This window comes from Heptranchias perlo, chromosome 2 (assembly GCF_035084215.1).
Source record: "Heptranchias perlo isolate sHepPer1 chromosome 2, sHepPer1.hap1, whole genome shotgun sequence".
NCBI classification, from domain to species: domain Eukaryota; kingdom Metazoa; phylum Chordata; class Chondrichthyes; order Hexanchiformes; family Hexanchidae; genus Heptranchias; species Heptranchias perlo.
This window is the reverse complement of record NC_090326.1, coordinates 46,026,335-46,042,069: the sequence shown is the minus strand read 5'-3', so window position 1 is coordinate 46,042,069 and position 15,735 is coordinate 46,026,335. Positions and strand designations below refer to the sequence as shown.

The 15,735-nt window shown below is 43.7% G+C and overlaps 1 protein-coding gene across 2 annotated transcripts in view; it reads right to left on the bottom strand.

Moving 5' to 3' along the window:
• Positions 1 to 15,735, bottom strand: part of LOC137338651 (phosphatidylinositol-3-phosphatase SAC1-B-like) — an 80,643-nt gene that overhangs the window by 50,388 nt on the left and 14,520 nt on the right. Inside the window, exons 2-3 of one of the 2 annotated variants that reach the window (XM_068001833.1) lie at positions 9,904 to 10,001; positions 1,335 to 1,409 (exon numbers count right to left, since the gene is read on the bottom strand). In XM_068001833.1, coding sequence (XP_067857934.1) covers positions 1,335 to 1,409; positions 9,904 to 10,001 — 173 coding nt within the window. Of the gene's footprint in view, positions 1 to 1,334; positions 1,410 to 8,222; positions 8,322 to 9,903; positions 10,002 to 15,735 lie in introns of those variants that run through there. The other variant, XM_068001834.1, reaches the window with a different exon arrangement.

Genomic DNA, 15,735 nt, shown 5'->3' with positions numbered 1-15,735 from the left:
TTAAGTTACGAGGAGAGATTACACAAATTGGGGTTATATTCTCTAGAGTTTCGAAGGTTAAGGGGTGATCTGATCGAAGTTCATAAGATATTAAGGGGAACAGATAGGGTGGATAGAGAGAAACTATTTCCGCTGGTTGGGGATTTTAGGAGTAGGGGGCAGAGTCTAAAAATTAGAGCCAGACCTTTCAGGAGCGAGATTAGAAAACATTTCTACACACAAAGGGTGGTCGAAGTTTGGAACTCTCTTCCGCAAACAGCAATTGATACTAGCTCAATTGCTAAATTTAAATATGAGATAGATAGCTTTTTGGCAACCAAAGGTATTAAGGGATATGGGCCAAAGGCAGGTATATGGAGTTAGATCACAGATCAGCCATGATCTTATCAAATGGCGGAGCAGGCACGAGGGGCTGAATGGCCTACTCCTGTTCCTATGTTCCTATGGTTGCATAAACTGCATCACTGCATTTTGCAAGCAAGAAAAACTGCCACATGTTTTTCGATGAAAATGGTGTTGATTTAGTTCCCAAGTAACCACTATGTACAGAATTGCATAGAGTACTGAATTCTCTGTGAATGTGGTAAAAATTTATTTATTGAAAAGCACAATCAGTAACAATTTCTCAAATTCTGTTCATGTTCAAGTATTATTAAAAAATAAAATACGCAAAAAATATAATCAATGCAACATTGATCTTTACGATCTATACGTGGGAATGGAACAAGTTATTTTTGTCTGGGAAGAAACTTTTGTACAATGATTGTTAAAATAATGTCACTTTAATTAGCCAGCAAAAATTAGTTAGAAATGCACTGCACTAATTGACAAGGATGCAGTATTTTACAATCCTTATTAGGTCATACTTCCGACCTGGCCAGCCAGTCTCATTTGGAGGTATTCATGATATCTTACTACTGCTCACAGCATACGCTGGCACTTTGATTTTCTGCCATAATGGAGGAGAACCTCCCAGTGAATAATCAAAACTAATGGATAATTTGAGAGTTCTGGCAGCTCCATCTCCAGCTAGTGGCACAACCCAATAAACACAGTTGCAGCACAGTGCTGTCAAGAGATATAATTCAACTCTCAGTTGTGGCAAACTGCGCATAAAATATTGAACCAAGTACAGCCCAACACAACCCAAAGCTTCGACTCCCACTGGTCAGAAATCTGGAAAAGCATGAATATGGATTATAGATGGGGTGATAGTTGGGGCTTTATGACAATAGTATACTGAAGCAAAGCTAGGGATTCTTGCATAAACTAAATAAAACATGAAAATACCTATCGCACCTCTAAAATTGTGCAAGTTATTTAAGTCCACCCACCTGCCACTAGGCGAATTGTTCCCATGATTCCATAAACAGGTCGGGTAACAGCAGAGGGAGGGACATCTTTCTTAACTGAGAAAAAAAAAACAAAAAGGAAGGAAAAATGCATTAATATAGTCTTAGTTTTTACAAATATCCAGGAGAAAGTATGACAAACAAGTTGCATACAACGAAACGTGCATCATTTAAGGACAGAGAAGTTAAAATCAGACGGTGGTTGAGGGGTCTAAATTGAAGGGACATAGATATAATGTTAAAGATTTAGGACAGAAAGAGCAGAAGAAATGTCTTTTTTTTTTAAACTAAGAGGGTGGTGAGGCTGAGGAATGTATTATCAGAGTTGGTGAATGTCAACATTTAGGAATCGGTTAGATAGGAGGTCGAAGGAAAGGTGAATAAAGGGATATGGGAACAGAGTGGGCACATGGGATTGGGACTACTGCTCATAAACATCAACATGGAATGGCTGGGCTACATGGCCTTCTTCTGTGTTGTTGTTGTTGGAGGAAGAGGAAGAGGAAGAGGAGGAGGAGGAGGAGGAGGAGGAGAGAATGAGGGCACGAGAGCAATCACAATCTCCAACTAGGTTATATTACACAGCCGCTCAATCCAGGCAGGTCACAATGGCAGTCTCACCTGGTGCCACGTCACTGAAATATACCATCAAACAGCATAAAATTGGTGGTCAATTAAAATTTCGACCTGGAACATAAGGAGTCTTCAAGTGTAGGTCTAAGGCAATACAACTGATGATGTAGTGGAGAGGGTTGATGAGGGTAGTGCAGTTGATGTTGTGCATATGGACTTTCAAAAGGCATGATCCATCTCGGCCTCCTCCCGATATCCCCACCATCACAGAAGCCAGTCTTCAGCCAATTCGATTCGCTCCACGTGATATCAAGAAACAGCTGAGTGCACTGGATACAGCAAAGGCTATGGGCCCAGACAACATCCCGGCTGTAGTGCTGAAGACTTGTGCTCCAGAACTAACTGCGCCTCTAGCCAAGCTGTTCCAGTACAGCTACAACACTGGCATCCACCCGACAATGTGGAAAATTGCCCAGGTATGTCCTGTCCACAAAAAGCAGGACAAATCCAATCCAGCCAATTACTGCCCCATCAGTCTACTCTCAATCATCAGCAAAGTGATAGAAGGTGCCATCGACAGTGCTATCAAGCGGCACTTACTCACCAATGCTCAGTTTGGGTTCCGCAATGACACTCGGCTCCAGACTTCATTACGGCCTTGGTCCAAACATGGACAAAAGAGCTGAATTCCAGAGGTGAGGTGAGAGTGACCGCCCTTGACATCAAGGCAGCATTTGGCCAAGTGTGGCACCAAGGAGCCCCAGTAAAATTGAAGTCAATGGGAATCGGGGGAAAACTCTCCAGTGGCTGGAGTCATACCTAGCACAAAGGAAGATGGCAGTGGTTGTTGGAGGCCAATCATCTCAGCCCCAGGACATTGCTGCAGGAGTTCCTCAGGGCAGTGTCCTAGGCCCAACCATCTTCAGCTGCTTCATCAATGACCTTCCCTCCATCATAAGGTCAGAAATGGGGATGTTCGCTGATGACTGCACAGTGTTCAGTTCCATTCGCAACCCCTCAAATAATGAAGCAGTCCAGGCCCGCATGCAGCAAGACCTGGACAACATCCAGGCTTGGGCTTATAAGTGGCAAGTAACATTCGTGCCAGACAAGTGCCAGGTAATGACCATCTCCAACAAGAGAGAGTCTAACCACCTCCCCTTGACATTCAACAGCATTAACATCACCAAATCCCCCACCAACATCCTGGGGGTCACCAGTGACCAGAAGCTTAACTGGGCCAGCCATATAAATACTGTGGCTGCAAGAGCAGGTCAGAGGCTGGGTATTCTGTGGCAAGTGACTCACCACCTGACTCACCAAACCCTTTTCACCATCTACAAGGCACAAGTCAGGAGTGTGATGGAATACTCTCCACTTGCCTGGATGAATGCAGCTCCAACAACATTCAAGAAGCTCAACACCATCCAGGACAAAGCAGCCCGCTTGATTGGCACCCCATCCACCACCGTAAACATTCACTCCCTTCACCACTGGCGCGCAGTGGCTGCAGTGTGTACCATCCACAGGATGCACTGCAACAACTCGCCAAGGCTTCTTCAACAGCACCTCCCAAACCCACGACCTCTACCACCTACAAGGACAAGGGCAGCAGGCACATGGGAACAACACCATCTGCACGTTCCCCTCCAAGTCACACACCATCCCGACTTGGAAATATATCGCCGTTCCTTCATCGTCGCTGGGTCAAAATCCTGGAACTCCCTACCTAACAGCACTGTGGGAGAACCTTCACCACACGGACTGCAGCAGTTCAAGGCGGCGGCTCACCACCACCTTCTCAAGGGCAATTAGGGATAGGCAATAAATGCTGGCCTCGCTAGCGACGCCCACATCCCATAAACAAATAAAAAGAAATTTGATAAAGTACCACATAATAGACTGGTCAGCAAAATTAAAGCTTATGGGATTAAAGGGGCAGTGGCAGCATGGATACAAAATTGGCTGAGGGACAGAAAGCAGAGAGTCATGGTGAATGGTCATTTTTCAGACTTGGGTGGGGGGGGGGGGGGGGGGGGGGGGGGAGTATACAGTGGTGTTCCCCAGGGGTCAGTATTAGGACCACTGCTCTTTGATATATATTAATTAATGACCTGGACTTGGGTATTGAGGATTTAATATCAAAGTTTGCAGATGACACAAAACTCGGAAATGTGGTAAACAACGTGGAGGATATTAACAGACTTCAGGAGGACACAGACAGACTGGTGAAATGGGCAGACACATGGCAGATGAAATTTAATGCAGAGAAGTGTGAAGTGATACATTTTGGTAGGAAGAATGAGGTGAGGCAATAACTATGGTACAATTTTAAAGGGGGTGCAGATACACAAATCTTTGAAGGTGGCAGGGCAAGTTGAGATGGCTGTTAAAAAAGCATATGGGATCCTGGGCTTTATTAATAGAGGCATAGAGTATAAAAGCAAGGAAGTTAGGCTAAACCCTCATAAAACACTGGTTAGGCCTCAGCTGGCGTATTGTGTCCAATTCTGGGCACCACACTTTAGGAAGGATGTCAAGGCCTTAGAGAGGGTGCAGAAGAGATTTACTAGAATGGTACCAGGGATGAGAGCCTTCAGATATGTGTTCTAAGGAGGACAACCCCAGCTTTTCCAGCCTCTCCAGAGAAGGTTAAGGGGAGATTTGATAGGAGGTGTTCAAGACCATGAACAGTGTTGATAAGAGTAAATAAGGAGAAACTGTTTTCAGTGGCAGAAGGGTCGGTAACCAGAGGACACAGATTCATGGTGATCAGCAAAAGAGCCAGAGGCGACATGAGGAAACTTTTTTTTTATGCAGCGAGTTGTAATGATCTGGAATGCACTGCCTGAAAGGGTGGTGGAAACCGATTCAATCGTAACTTTCAAAAGGGAACTGGATAAATATTTGAAGGGGAAAAACTTACAGGGCTATGAAGAGAAAGCAGGGGAATGGGACTAATTGGATAGGTCTTTTACAAAGCCAGCACAGGCACGATAGGCTGAATGGCCTCCTCCTGTGTGGCACCTACTATGATACAATGGATTTTGACCAATTGAGATTCAATAATGGTAGAGACATCTGATGAAAGATGCCCCGTGGGCTTGAATTGTAAGGCTGAAAACATGGAGGTATTCATCAACACAAGTAATTATGCAGTAGGCAGAGGTGTCAACATGGGAGAAATGTGAAGATTGAGACTTACAATCAATAAGAATGAGGCAGATTGTGGACCCATATAAACAAGTGAAAGCTTTATTAAAAAAGTCATAGATGACATTTTTTTAAAAGCAAAAAGAATGAGTTCCACAAGCCCAGCAGTGGGAGATATCATGAGTGCAAAGCGATATCTTCATTGGTTTGATATCCTAAATTTCAGACTCTGATCTTCAGTGGTTACAAATTATATAGTCACCACCATGTTTGACTTATTCTCGGGAACACAATAGCGTAATACAATGCACTGAAAATTGTCAGTCTTAACTACCTTTTTGTTTGCTTTAGCCACTAAACATTTGCCTATGCAGATACTGGCCAACTCTCTCATTCATGGGTCTAAACTACAAGGAGAAGATCATCAAATATGGCCATTTTCCTACATTACAACAGTGACTACACTTCAAAAATAATTAAATGGCTGCAAAGCAGGTTGGGATGTCTCGAGGGTGTGAAAGGTGCGATACAAATGCAAGTGGCTTTCTTTCTACTCTGATGTATTGCTTTATATTTGTGATTTGTTGCATCTGCTGAATGTTACGGCAAATATTTAGAAATTTGGATCTGCTGGTTATAAAGTGAACCATGCTAAGGAGGAGGCCACGCCACTGGATAAATGCAGTGCACAGTGCGGTACTGAGCTGTATGGATAAGGAAGATCCCACGTTTTGCTGTGTTTAAATAGCTGGTGTCAGCCAGCACCTGTGCCACTGGAATTGGCATCAGCATTCCCAGACTGAGGAGAAGAAAGTAACTGACCATGCACCCTGCTCTTCATTGATGTCCAGTGATCCTCTGCTGAATGTGCACATGTATAGGCTTTGTGTGAGGACAGGAGAAAGAAAATGACCAGTTCACAAACTAGATGCGTATCACCTTTAAATGGTACTGGCAGATCTCCCATGGTGGACGAAATACTCTTTATAGGGACAAGAATGTCATACCATGTAATGTATAATATATTATTCTGGTAAGATGGGGCTGTGTCCCTTTAAGGCCACAAAAATCTAACTGTTAAGTAAACGCAGGCTCAAGTCAGAGTATAATTACGACTGGTCAGAGAACTTTGCAGACTGAAATGTGCTTGTCAGTTTCAGAAGCACGTCCCTTTAAGATTGTTTTGCACGTGTAACAAGTGTGACATCCAAAGTGCCGTTTCTAATATACTACTAGTTGAACTCCCTTGGTGTTTCACTTGGGAAGTCAAGTGTAAGTCCATTCTTCAGGTCAAGATGGGTCAGAGGGGAGAGAGAGGACTGCAATGCTGGAAGCCAGGAGAGGTGGGGTGGGAAAGAGGGCAAAGGTTAGAGACTGGGGCGACAAGGCAGAAGGTGCAGCAAAGTTAGAGGTTGAGGCGAGGAGGAAGAGAAGGTAGAACAGGATTAGAGGCAGAGAAAATTAGGGCGTCAGGTGGAAGGTAGAGTATATTCAGATGCTGGAGGAGGGGGGAAGGGCGGTGTGCATGGCTCGAGGCCAGGGAAGATGAAGCATAGCATTCGTCCAGAGAAGAGTTAGAGGTGGTGTGGGGGAGGGGAGAGTTGACAGCCACTAAAGCAGGGTTGAACCAGTGACATCAGTATGGTAAGCCCAGCCAGAGAGGAGCTAGACCAGTGGCGTCAAACGTACAGCCTATGGAACAGTTCCATCCAGCCCATGGTGTGCTGTGCTTAGAGTGACCGAGTCCCCTGGAATGGGACAAATCTCCTGGGCACTGCTTCACAGCTGAGTGGGCGTGCGATCAGGGGGACAAGCTGGCTTTACTGAGAACATTCTGGGAGGAGAGAAGGAAGGTAAGCAGGAAGCAGGACCAGAGGCCCAAAGCAGAAACCCGAGCCGAGGCACAGCAGGGAGCTTGGAACAAGTTTGTCTATAGAGGAGCTCCAGGAAAATCTCTAAGGGCGCAAAACTTAATTAAAAAAAAAAGTTAAATGTAAAATGTAATCCTTACCTCCTTTGCTAACCTTTACCAATATCGGTGACACACCAGAGGCTCAGGAAGTTAAACTGCTCCATAGCAACACCTGGTGGCCAAAGCCTGCAACTGTATGCAGGCTGAAAGCAGTTTTGTACCATATACTATCACTATAAAATAGCAGCTATTGTGACATCTATATATACACAATGGATTTTTTATGGTTGCTTATGGTAAATTGGACGATACGATCTTTTTTGAGGATGGGTGCTGTACAATATCATGTACAATATATTATTCTGCTCCTCAGGTGCAACTATGTTGCATTAAGGCTGCAAAGTCACTTCATTTGGAGAACAGAGACTGTGAGGCCATCCAGAGTTTAATATATGTCTAGGCAAAGAATTCTGGAGGTTGGAAATGTGCTGGTCAGTTTCTGGCTGGAGGTTAGAGATGAAGGTCAGAAGCAACTAGCGTTATAAAATTGCTCTGCATCTGTAACAAACAGTAATGCCTGGGTGTGCTCATCTAACACATTGAAAATAACACTATATGGAGATAGAAAGAACGAAATAGGTCAACCTATATTGTGCAGTGCCATCAGTCAGTCTGATGGACATGCTGTCAATTAGAGAAAAATCTCCAGGGTTACCTGCAGAATAAAATATCTGAGACATTAATTAGCAGCTCAGCAAAACTAATCTGCAGTCAAATTAATTTCTCCCAGGGAATCTTCTCTGGAGAAGAATCAGACAATTTGCAGTGAAATTTACCCAAAGAAAACCCTACCAGACTGTGACTTGGGCAGTAGCAGTGTTTTACTGTAAATAGCAAAATAACTGCCAGTTCCCTGATGTACAGTGAGAAAAAGCTACGTCAGCAGCAGCAACAGTTGTTGCATAGGCCTCCGGGGCCATTAGTAGCAGGCACAACTCTTCGATCATGGGAGTGAAGGGAGGAGGGGGGGGGAAATTAGGCCTTTTATGCCTCTCAGATGGCTGCTAGATCAGGGATTTCCATATGGACGGGTAACAGGGGTCAGAGGATATATATATATTTTTTAAAAACAATTGGTAACAGCCCCACTATTTAGAAGATCAAAGCACCCGTAAATTAATTTTAAAGCACAGAATATGCGATTGCCTGATCCTGCAACTTTTTTTCCTTACATCAAACTCAATGCTAGAAGAGTTACTCAGCCAATATATTCCACAATGCCATTGACAGTCATGTGTCTGCTTGTCTTGTGCTTTGAGTAAGGAGACTCTTCTGTCTGCAAGTCATGAAACCTGAGCACAAAAGCATGAGATAATTTCACATCTGTCAATCTAGGTAAAAATAAAGTGCATGGCAAAGACATTCAAATATAGTATCAGTAAAAGGAATTATAGAATCACAGAATCTTACAGCACAGGAGGCAGTCATTCGGCCCGTCGTGCCTGTGCCAGTTCTTTGAAAGAGCTGTCCATTTAGTCCCACAGACCAGCTTTTTCCCTATAACCCTGCAAATTAGTCCTCTTCAAATACATGTCCAATGCTCCACACAAGCCTCCTCCTTCCCTACTTCATCTAACCCTATCAGCATACCCTTCTGTTCCTTTCTCTCTCATGTATTTATTTAGCTTCCCCTTAAATGCATCTATACTATTTGCCTCAACTACTCCTTGTGATAGCAAGTTCCACATTCTAACCACTCTCTGGGTAAAGAAGTTTCTCCTGAATTCCTTATAGGATTGATTAGTGACTATCTTATATTTATGACTCCGAGTTTTGGATTCGTGCATAAGTGGAAACAGCTTCTCTATGTCTACCCTATCAAACCCTTATCATTATCTTAAAGACCTCTATTAGGTCACTACCCAACCTTCTCTTTTCTAGAGAAAAAAGCCCCAGTTTGTTCAGTCTTTCCTGATGGTTATAACCTCTCAGTTCTGGTATCATCCTTGAAAATCTTTTTTTCACCCTCTCCAGTGCCATGACATCCCTTCTGTAATATGGAGACCAGAACTATGCAGAACACTCCAAGCGTGGCCTAACCAAGGTTCAATACAAGTTTAACATAACCTCCCTGCTTTTCAATTTTATTCCTCTAAAAAACCCCAGTGTTTCATTTGCATTTTTTATGTCCATGTTAACCTGCATTGCTACTTTTAATGATTTGTGAATCTGCACCCCATTCAGACTCTTATTTTCCAAGGAGTACATGTCCTCCTTATTCCTCCTCAAATTTGTCCTTGAGGGTTAAGGCTCACATAGTCTCACAAATATGAACCAAAAGAAGCTTCATCAGCTTTTTTTTTTGGTGACTTGATGAAAGACAGCCAGCTCTATCCAAACTTTGACCAATGCCTGACATATTTAAACCCTGTAGCCACACACATCCCTCCACTACATCTAGCACAGGAACTGATCAAGTTGGACAGATAGTGATTTCATAACAGAGCAGTGCTCTATTTGAAAGATGGCACTGATCAAGCACTTTGACTTGCTGCAAATCCTCAAGGAGGGAAATCTTACCAATGACTGCAACTATTTCCTATGCATGTGCGGCCCTATGGCAACATGCAAAATAAAGCTTGGGTTGAAAAATGAAGTGGAAGGTGATTGGTTAAAATTCATACTGCAAGAACAGTAGAGATACAGTCATCATAATCTGCAATGTCTCTACCAGTTCCTGATAAGTTATTAAAAGAAAAATCTGCCAAATTAAAATATAATCATCACCTTAATTTGGGGAGTATTATGCATCTTTTGCAGCAATTAGAACATTTAAATTTGAAAATAAAAAAATGTTGCCACTTGCTAAAATGTAAACCCTTGCTTTGAAATTGCTTCAAACAGATGTTTTACCTCCAAGGGTGATTTCATTAGAGACGCGGTCGATCATGAGCACATCGTCTGATCCATCATCACAAGCCTCAAAGAAGAACTTTTCTGGTGTTGTGTGCCTAAAAAAGAAAATTTTAAAGTTACTGAGAATGTCTATTAAGTGAAAGAAAATCGAAGTTTAATCTTACTACTAGAGACATTCTTTGTGCTCTGGAAATTATAAATGTCCTCAGAATGAAGAAAAATAAGCAATATTTTCCAGTTCAAATTCAGTTTTAATTGTTAGGACTTACAACAGCTCCCGTCTCCACACCAGTGTATCATTTCCATTTCCCACACTAGCCATTCTTAATAGTCCCTCTGAGATTGTTAATATTTTGTGGGCATTTCAGTGTCTGGAGCTGTGTACTAGGACCATAGTACTGACAGACAAAACTTATTTTATACAAAACCTGCAAAGCCAAAAAGAGATTGTCACCCCAACAGCCTGGGATAGATTCAAACCCAGATTCTATTGGTGATAAAGCAGCCCGCTTGATTGGCACCCCATCCATCACCCTAAACATTCACTCCCTTCACCACCGGCGCACTGTGGCTGCAGTGTGTACCATCCACAGGATGCACTGCAGCAACTCGCCAAGGCTTCTTCGACAGCACCTCCCAAACCCGCGACCTCTACCACCTAGAAGGACAAGAGCAGCAGGCACATGGGAACACCACCACCTGCACGTTCCCCTCCAAGTCACACACCATCCCGACTTGGAAATATATCGCCGTTCCTTCATCGTCGCTGCGTCAAAATCCTGGAACTCCCTTCCTAACAGCACTGTGGGAGAACCGTCACCACACGGACTGCAGCGGTTCAAGAAGGCGGCTCACCACCACCTTCTCGAGGGCAATTAGGGATGGGCAATAAATGCTGGCCTCGCCAGCAACGCCCACATCCCGTGAACGAATAAAAAAAAAAATATATATATATCAATGATTTGGATGAGGGAACCAAATGTAATATTTCCAAGTTTGCTGACGACAGAAAACTAGGTGGGATTATGAGTTGTGAGGAGGATGCAAAGAGGCTTCAAGGCAATTTAGGCAAGTTGAGTGAGTGGGCAAATACATGGCAGATGCAGTAGAATGTGGATAAATGTGAAGTTATCCACTTCGGAAGGAAAAACAGAAAGGCAGAGTATTATTTAAATGGTGATAGATTGGGAAATGTTGATGTACAAAGAGACCTGGGTGTCCTTGTACACCAGTCACTGGAAGCAAACATGCAGGTGCAGCAAGCAGTTAGGAAAGCAAATGATATGTTGGCCTTCGTTGCAAGAAGATTTGAGTATAGGAGCAAGGATGTCTTACTGCAGTTATACAGGGCCTTGGTGAGACCCAAGAAAAGATATACTTGCCATAGAGGGAGTGCAGCAAAGGTTCGCCAGACTCATCCCTGGGATGGCAGGACTGTCGTATGAGGAGAGATTGGGTCGACTAGGCTTGTATTCACTAGAGTTTAGAAGAATGAGAGGGGATGTCATTGAAACGTATAAAATTCTGACAGGGCTAGACAGACTGGATGCAGGGAGGATGTTTCCCCTGGCTGGGGGGTCTAAAACGAGGGGTCACAGTCTCAGGATATGGGGTAGGCCATTTAGGACTGAGATGAGACGAAATTTCTTCACTCAGAGGGTGGTGAACCTGTGGAATTCTCTACCACAGAAGGCTGTGAAGGACAAGTAACTGAATGTATTTAAAGGAGGAGATAGAAAGATTTCTCGACACAAAAGGCATCAAGGGGTATGGGGAGAGAGCAGGAATATGGTATTGAGATAGAGGATCAGCCATGATCATAGTGAATGGTACAGCAGGCTCAAAGGGCCGAAAGGCCTACTCCTGCTCCTATTTTCTGTGTTTCTATGTTCTACCATGTAGCAGGATTCCCTGGGGTGCAGGGCATGAGTGTGTGTAATCATGTGGCTATAACCTCATTACAAGTCCATTCATGAACAGAAAGGGCTATCACTTCATGCAGGTTTGCAACCACAGGAACAAAGTGATGTACGCAAATGCCTGTTACCCTGGAAGTTCCCATATAATACAGCAGTCACTGGTATATGGTCTACGGTGCCATCATTATTTGAACGGACACACTGACTGCAGGAATGGCCCGAGGGAACCAACAATATGCACTACAGCTGTGGCAGATGACACCACTTCAAAATCCAAAGTCAACACTCAGAGGTACAATACGCTGCATGCTTCCACTAAGATCTTAGTCGTGCACATTGGGGTATCCTCAGGCATCAATTCAAACATCTGGACAGATTAGGTGGGTACTACAGAACAGCCTGTCCATAGTTATTATGGTTTGTGTCCCTCATGACTTTGCCCTGCAACACGGGACAGACAGGAGGAAAGCAGCAGCAAGCAAAAGGAAGAGGACAAGCACAACCATGAGCTAAGCCAGCAAGTCATCAGGCAGAGTCCAAGAAACCAAATGTTTACTTATGTGCCTTATATTCCCAGTGCACAACAGTCACCTCAACATGTGTCGAATACCCTTGCAAAATAAATTATCGCCTCCAATAAGCCCAGCTATATGTTAAGACCCATGAATGCCACATCAATTTTACCCAACAACTTTAATCTGACTCATAGTAGAATTTACCCAGACAGTTCTTCTCGTATCACTCAACTTTTAGCAAACCTTACAACAACTTGCATTTATATAGTGCCTTTAACACAGGAAAACATCCGAAGGTGCTTCACAGGAGCGTAATGAGATAAAAGTTGACACCGAGCCAAAGGAGACATTAGGCCAGGTGACCAAATGCTTGGTTAATGAGGCGTTAAGGAGCAAATTAAAAAGGTAGAGAGAGGTAGAGGTTTAGGCAGGGAATTCGAGAGCTTAGGTCCTAGATGGCTGAAGGCACAGCTACCAATGGCGGAGTGAAGGAAGTGGGGGATGCACAAGAGGCCAGAGTTAGAGGAACGCTTAGTTCATGGAGGGTTGTAGGGCTGGAGGAGGTTGCAGAGATAGGGAGGGATGAGGCCATGGAGGGATTTGAACACGAAGATGAGAATTTTAAAATCGAAGCGTTGCTGAACTGGGAGTCAACGTAGGCCTGCGAGCGGTCTGACTGAACCTGAGACAGTGGCCAGGGAGGGGGATGGAATCGGTGCCGAGGGAATGGAGTTTGTGGCAGGGACCGAAGACAACGGCTCCAGTCTTCCCAATGTTTCATTGGAGGAAATTTTGGCTCATCCAGGACTGAATGTCAGACAAGCAGCGTGACAACACAGAGGCAATGGAGGGGTCAGCAGTATGTGATGCACGTATATTCAGTGGGTTCTCTCCAAGTGAAAGCGTATTGTGTGTCTCTTCTAAATATTTTATCTAAAGAGGAGGAAGAAGTGAGATGCATTGCTGTTGGGTATCAATGTCTACCTCTAGGGGAACCAGTTCCCCAGTAGTCCTTGTTCCAGGTCAGCAGATGGCTCTGTAATTACAGGTGCCACAGGGATTGCTGCAGTGGCTGCCTGGGCCTGTATGCTCCAAGACTCATCTTTAGTGATTTGAGTGGAGTGGCTGGAAAGAACAGATGTGATGTTGCCCGAGTGACATCTCCATCAGCTCCTGCCATTCCCCTGCTGTTGGGCACTCCCTCAGAATGGCATCAAGATCTTTGCAAGGACAGACTGCTGGATAGCAGAGAAGTTACTGAAGTTTTGTGTTATCTAGTTCCCCAAGGAGGTGAATCCCGACAAGACAGAACTGCTGCAGATCTCTACTATCTCAAAGCATTCATGATGAGCTCCACTGCAGAGGGCCCTAAAATATCCCATCTCCACGGTACTCAGGTGATAACAAAGCACTGCACAGAATCATATTGTCGACCCCTCTGCATTGCTTGCAATTGCATCTGTACCTGCTCTGCCTCATTTGTGCTCTGCGCTTCATCAAGAGCTCCTTTCTATAATTCATTAACTGCCCCCCACACCCCACATCCCAGTAGATATTTGTGTGATGGTATTTGCCAATGTAGGAGTGGGTGATGCAAGATGCTCAGTTCAGGCTGGATATTGGGCTCTGACATATCCTCCTCCTGGGCATCTGGAGGAGCAGAAGAACAACATATTTTATAATGCAGGCAAGACAACATGCCATGAAACACAGCTTCACATAATGACACAATGAACTGCTGCAATATCTGCCTTTGTGTGAATGAATGAGTGAATCAGGAATGTAATGCAAAGAATACTAGCCATGAGCTGGGGCTTCCAACCTCCGTGTGCTCCATCTACTGGCTTAAGGCCCAGAATCTCTTGACCCTCCCCTTGCAAGGAATTAAGGGTCTAAGCTTGGGTGACCCTCCCTCCCTCCTCACCTGTCAACATGCACTGCCTCTTGTTTGCAGGAAGACTGCAAATAACAACTAGGAAAAGGATGCAAGGTGGAAAGAGGAATGCTGGAGATGTGTGCCATCTGGGAGTGTGTGAACTTGCAACATTCAGATATCTTGTGCTGACATGACTTCATGCTTGCTACAATTAATAGACCAGTCAACACAATGACAAGGCAAAAGTACATACTGCCCAGAATCAACATTAGCATCTACGTCAACATTCAAGATTAGATTGGAAAGGTGGATGAAGGAAAAGGGGGTGAAGGGATATGGGAACAGGGTGGGTAAATATGATTAGAACTATTTACTTGAATGGAAGGTAAATGCTGACACAGATTGGTTGAGTTGCATGGCATGTTTCTATGCATTTAGGGAAATGAACAATTGGTAAAGTGCAGTGCAATCCCGCTCTGTGAAGGTGTGCAGTAGGTTCTCCATTATTACTGAACAGTACAAAGATTCAATGTATTATACAAGAGCAAAACTGACCGTATCAACCTCACTCTGTACAGATGGAGATCAAACATTAACTTCATAAAAGTCAAACCAGGAACACCTCAAGCAAAAGATGCATAAAATTTTCTTTTCTTTTCTGGATGGGAAATCCTTGTTTATTTTGTTGCCAGTGGACTAAGAAGTATTTTGCTCAACCTTTCCATTGAGAAAAGAAATCCCTCAACAATCAGAAATGTCTTCAAATCACACACACATATATACATCTGTATTAATTACACAAAGTTGAAACTGCCAAGAAGCTACATTTTTAAAAAAAATCCCTGACAATCATTCTATTTAAAGAAATAAGAAACTTGTATCTAGAGACAGCTGACAAACTCCATAATCCCATATTACTTACAGGGCATTACATTTTAAAAGTACCCACCCAACAACCTACGTTTGCACAATAAACATTACGTACAGAGACATCTCAGTGCTTCACAAGGCAGGGGATAGAAAGAAGACACTGAGCAGGAGGGAGAAAGGGGCTGCAGGGAGCAAAAGTATGGTCAACAAGTGGGGCAAAGCAGAAATGCTGAAGGAGCACTTTCCAAGAGGTGGGGACATAACTGCTGAAGAAGTGGTTGCTGATGATGGAGCAGGTAACCATAAGTAAGCAAGGAGCAGTGGAGAGTGCGCAGGGACACAGCGCTGGAGGAGATCGTGGAAGAATGAGATATGGAAGGATTTGAAAGCGAGGACGAGAATCTTAAAAGTTAATTCGGTGGGACACAAAAAGTCAGTGGAGCATGATAAAGACAGATGTCATAAGGATGGGGACCTTTCTTAAAAATGTAAATACATTTCATGTAACCTACAACCCAATTCCTCACTGATTTTTTTAAAAATATAACTTGAACATATTAATGATTTCCTGATGAAAACTCCTGTTCAAGTCAGCAGATTGACTGAAAACAGTAGGTTTCCAATTGTAGCTTCAGAAAAACCTAGACTG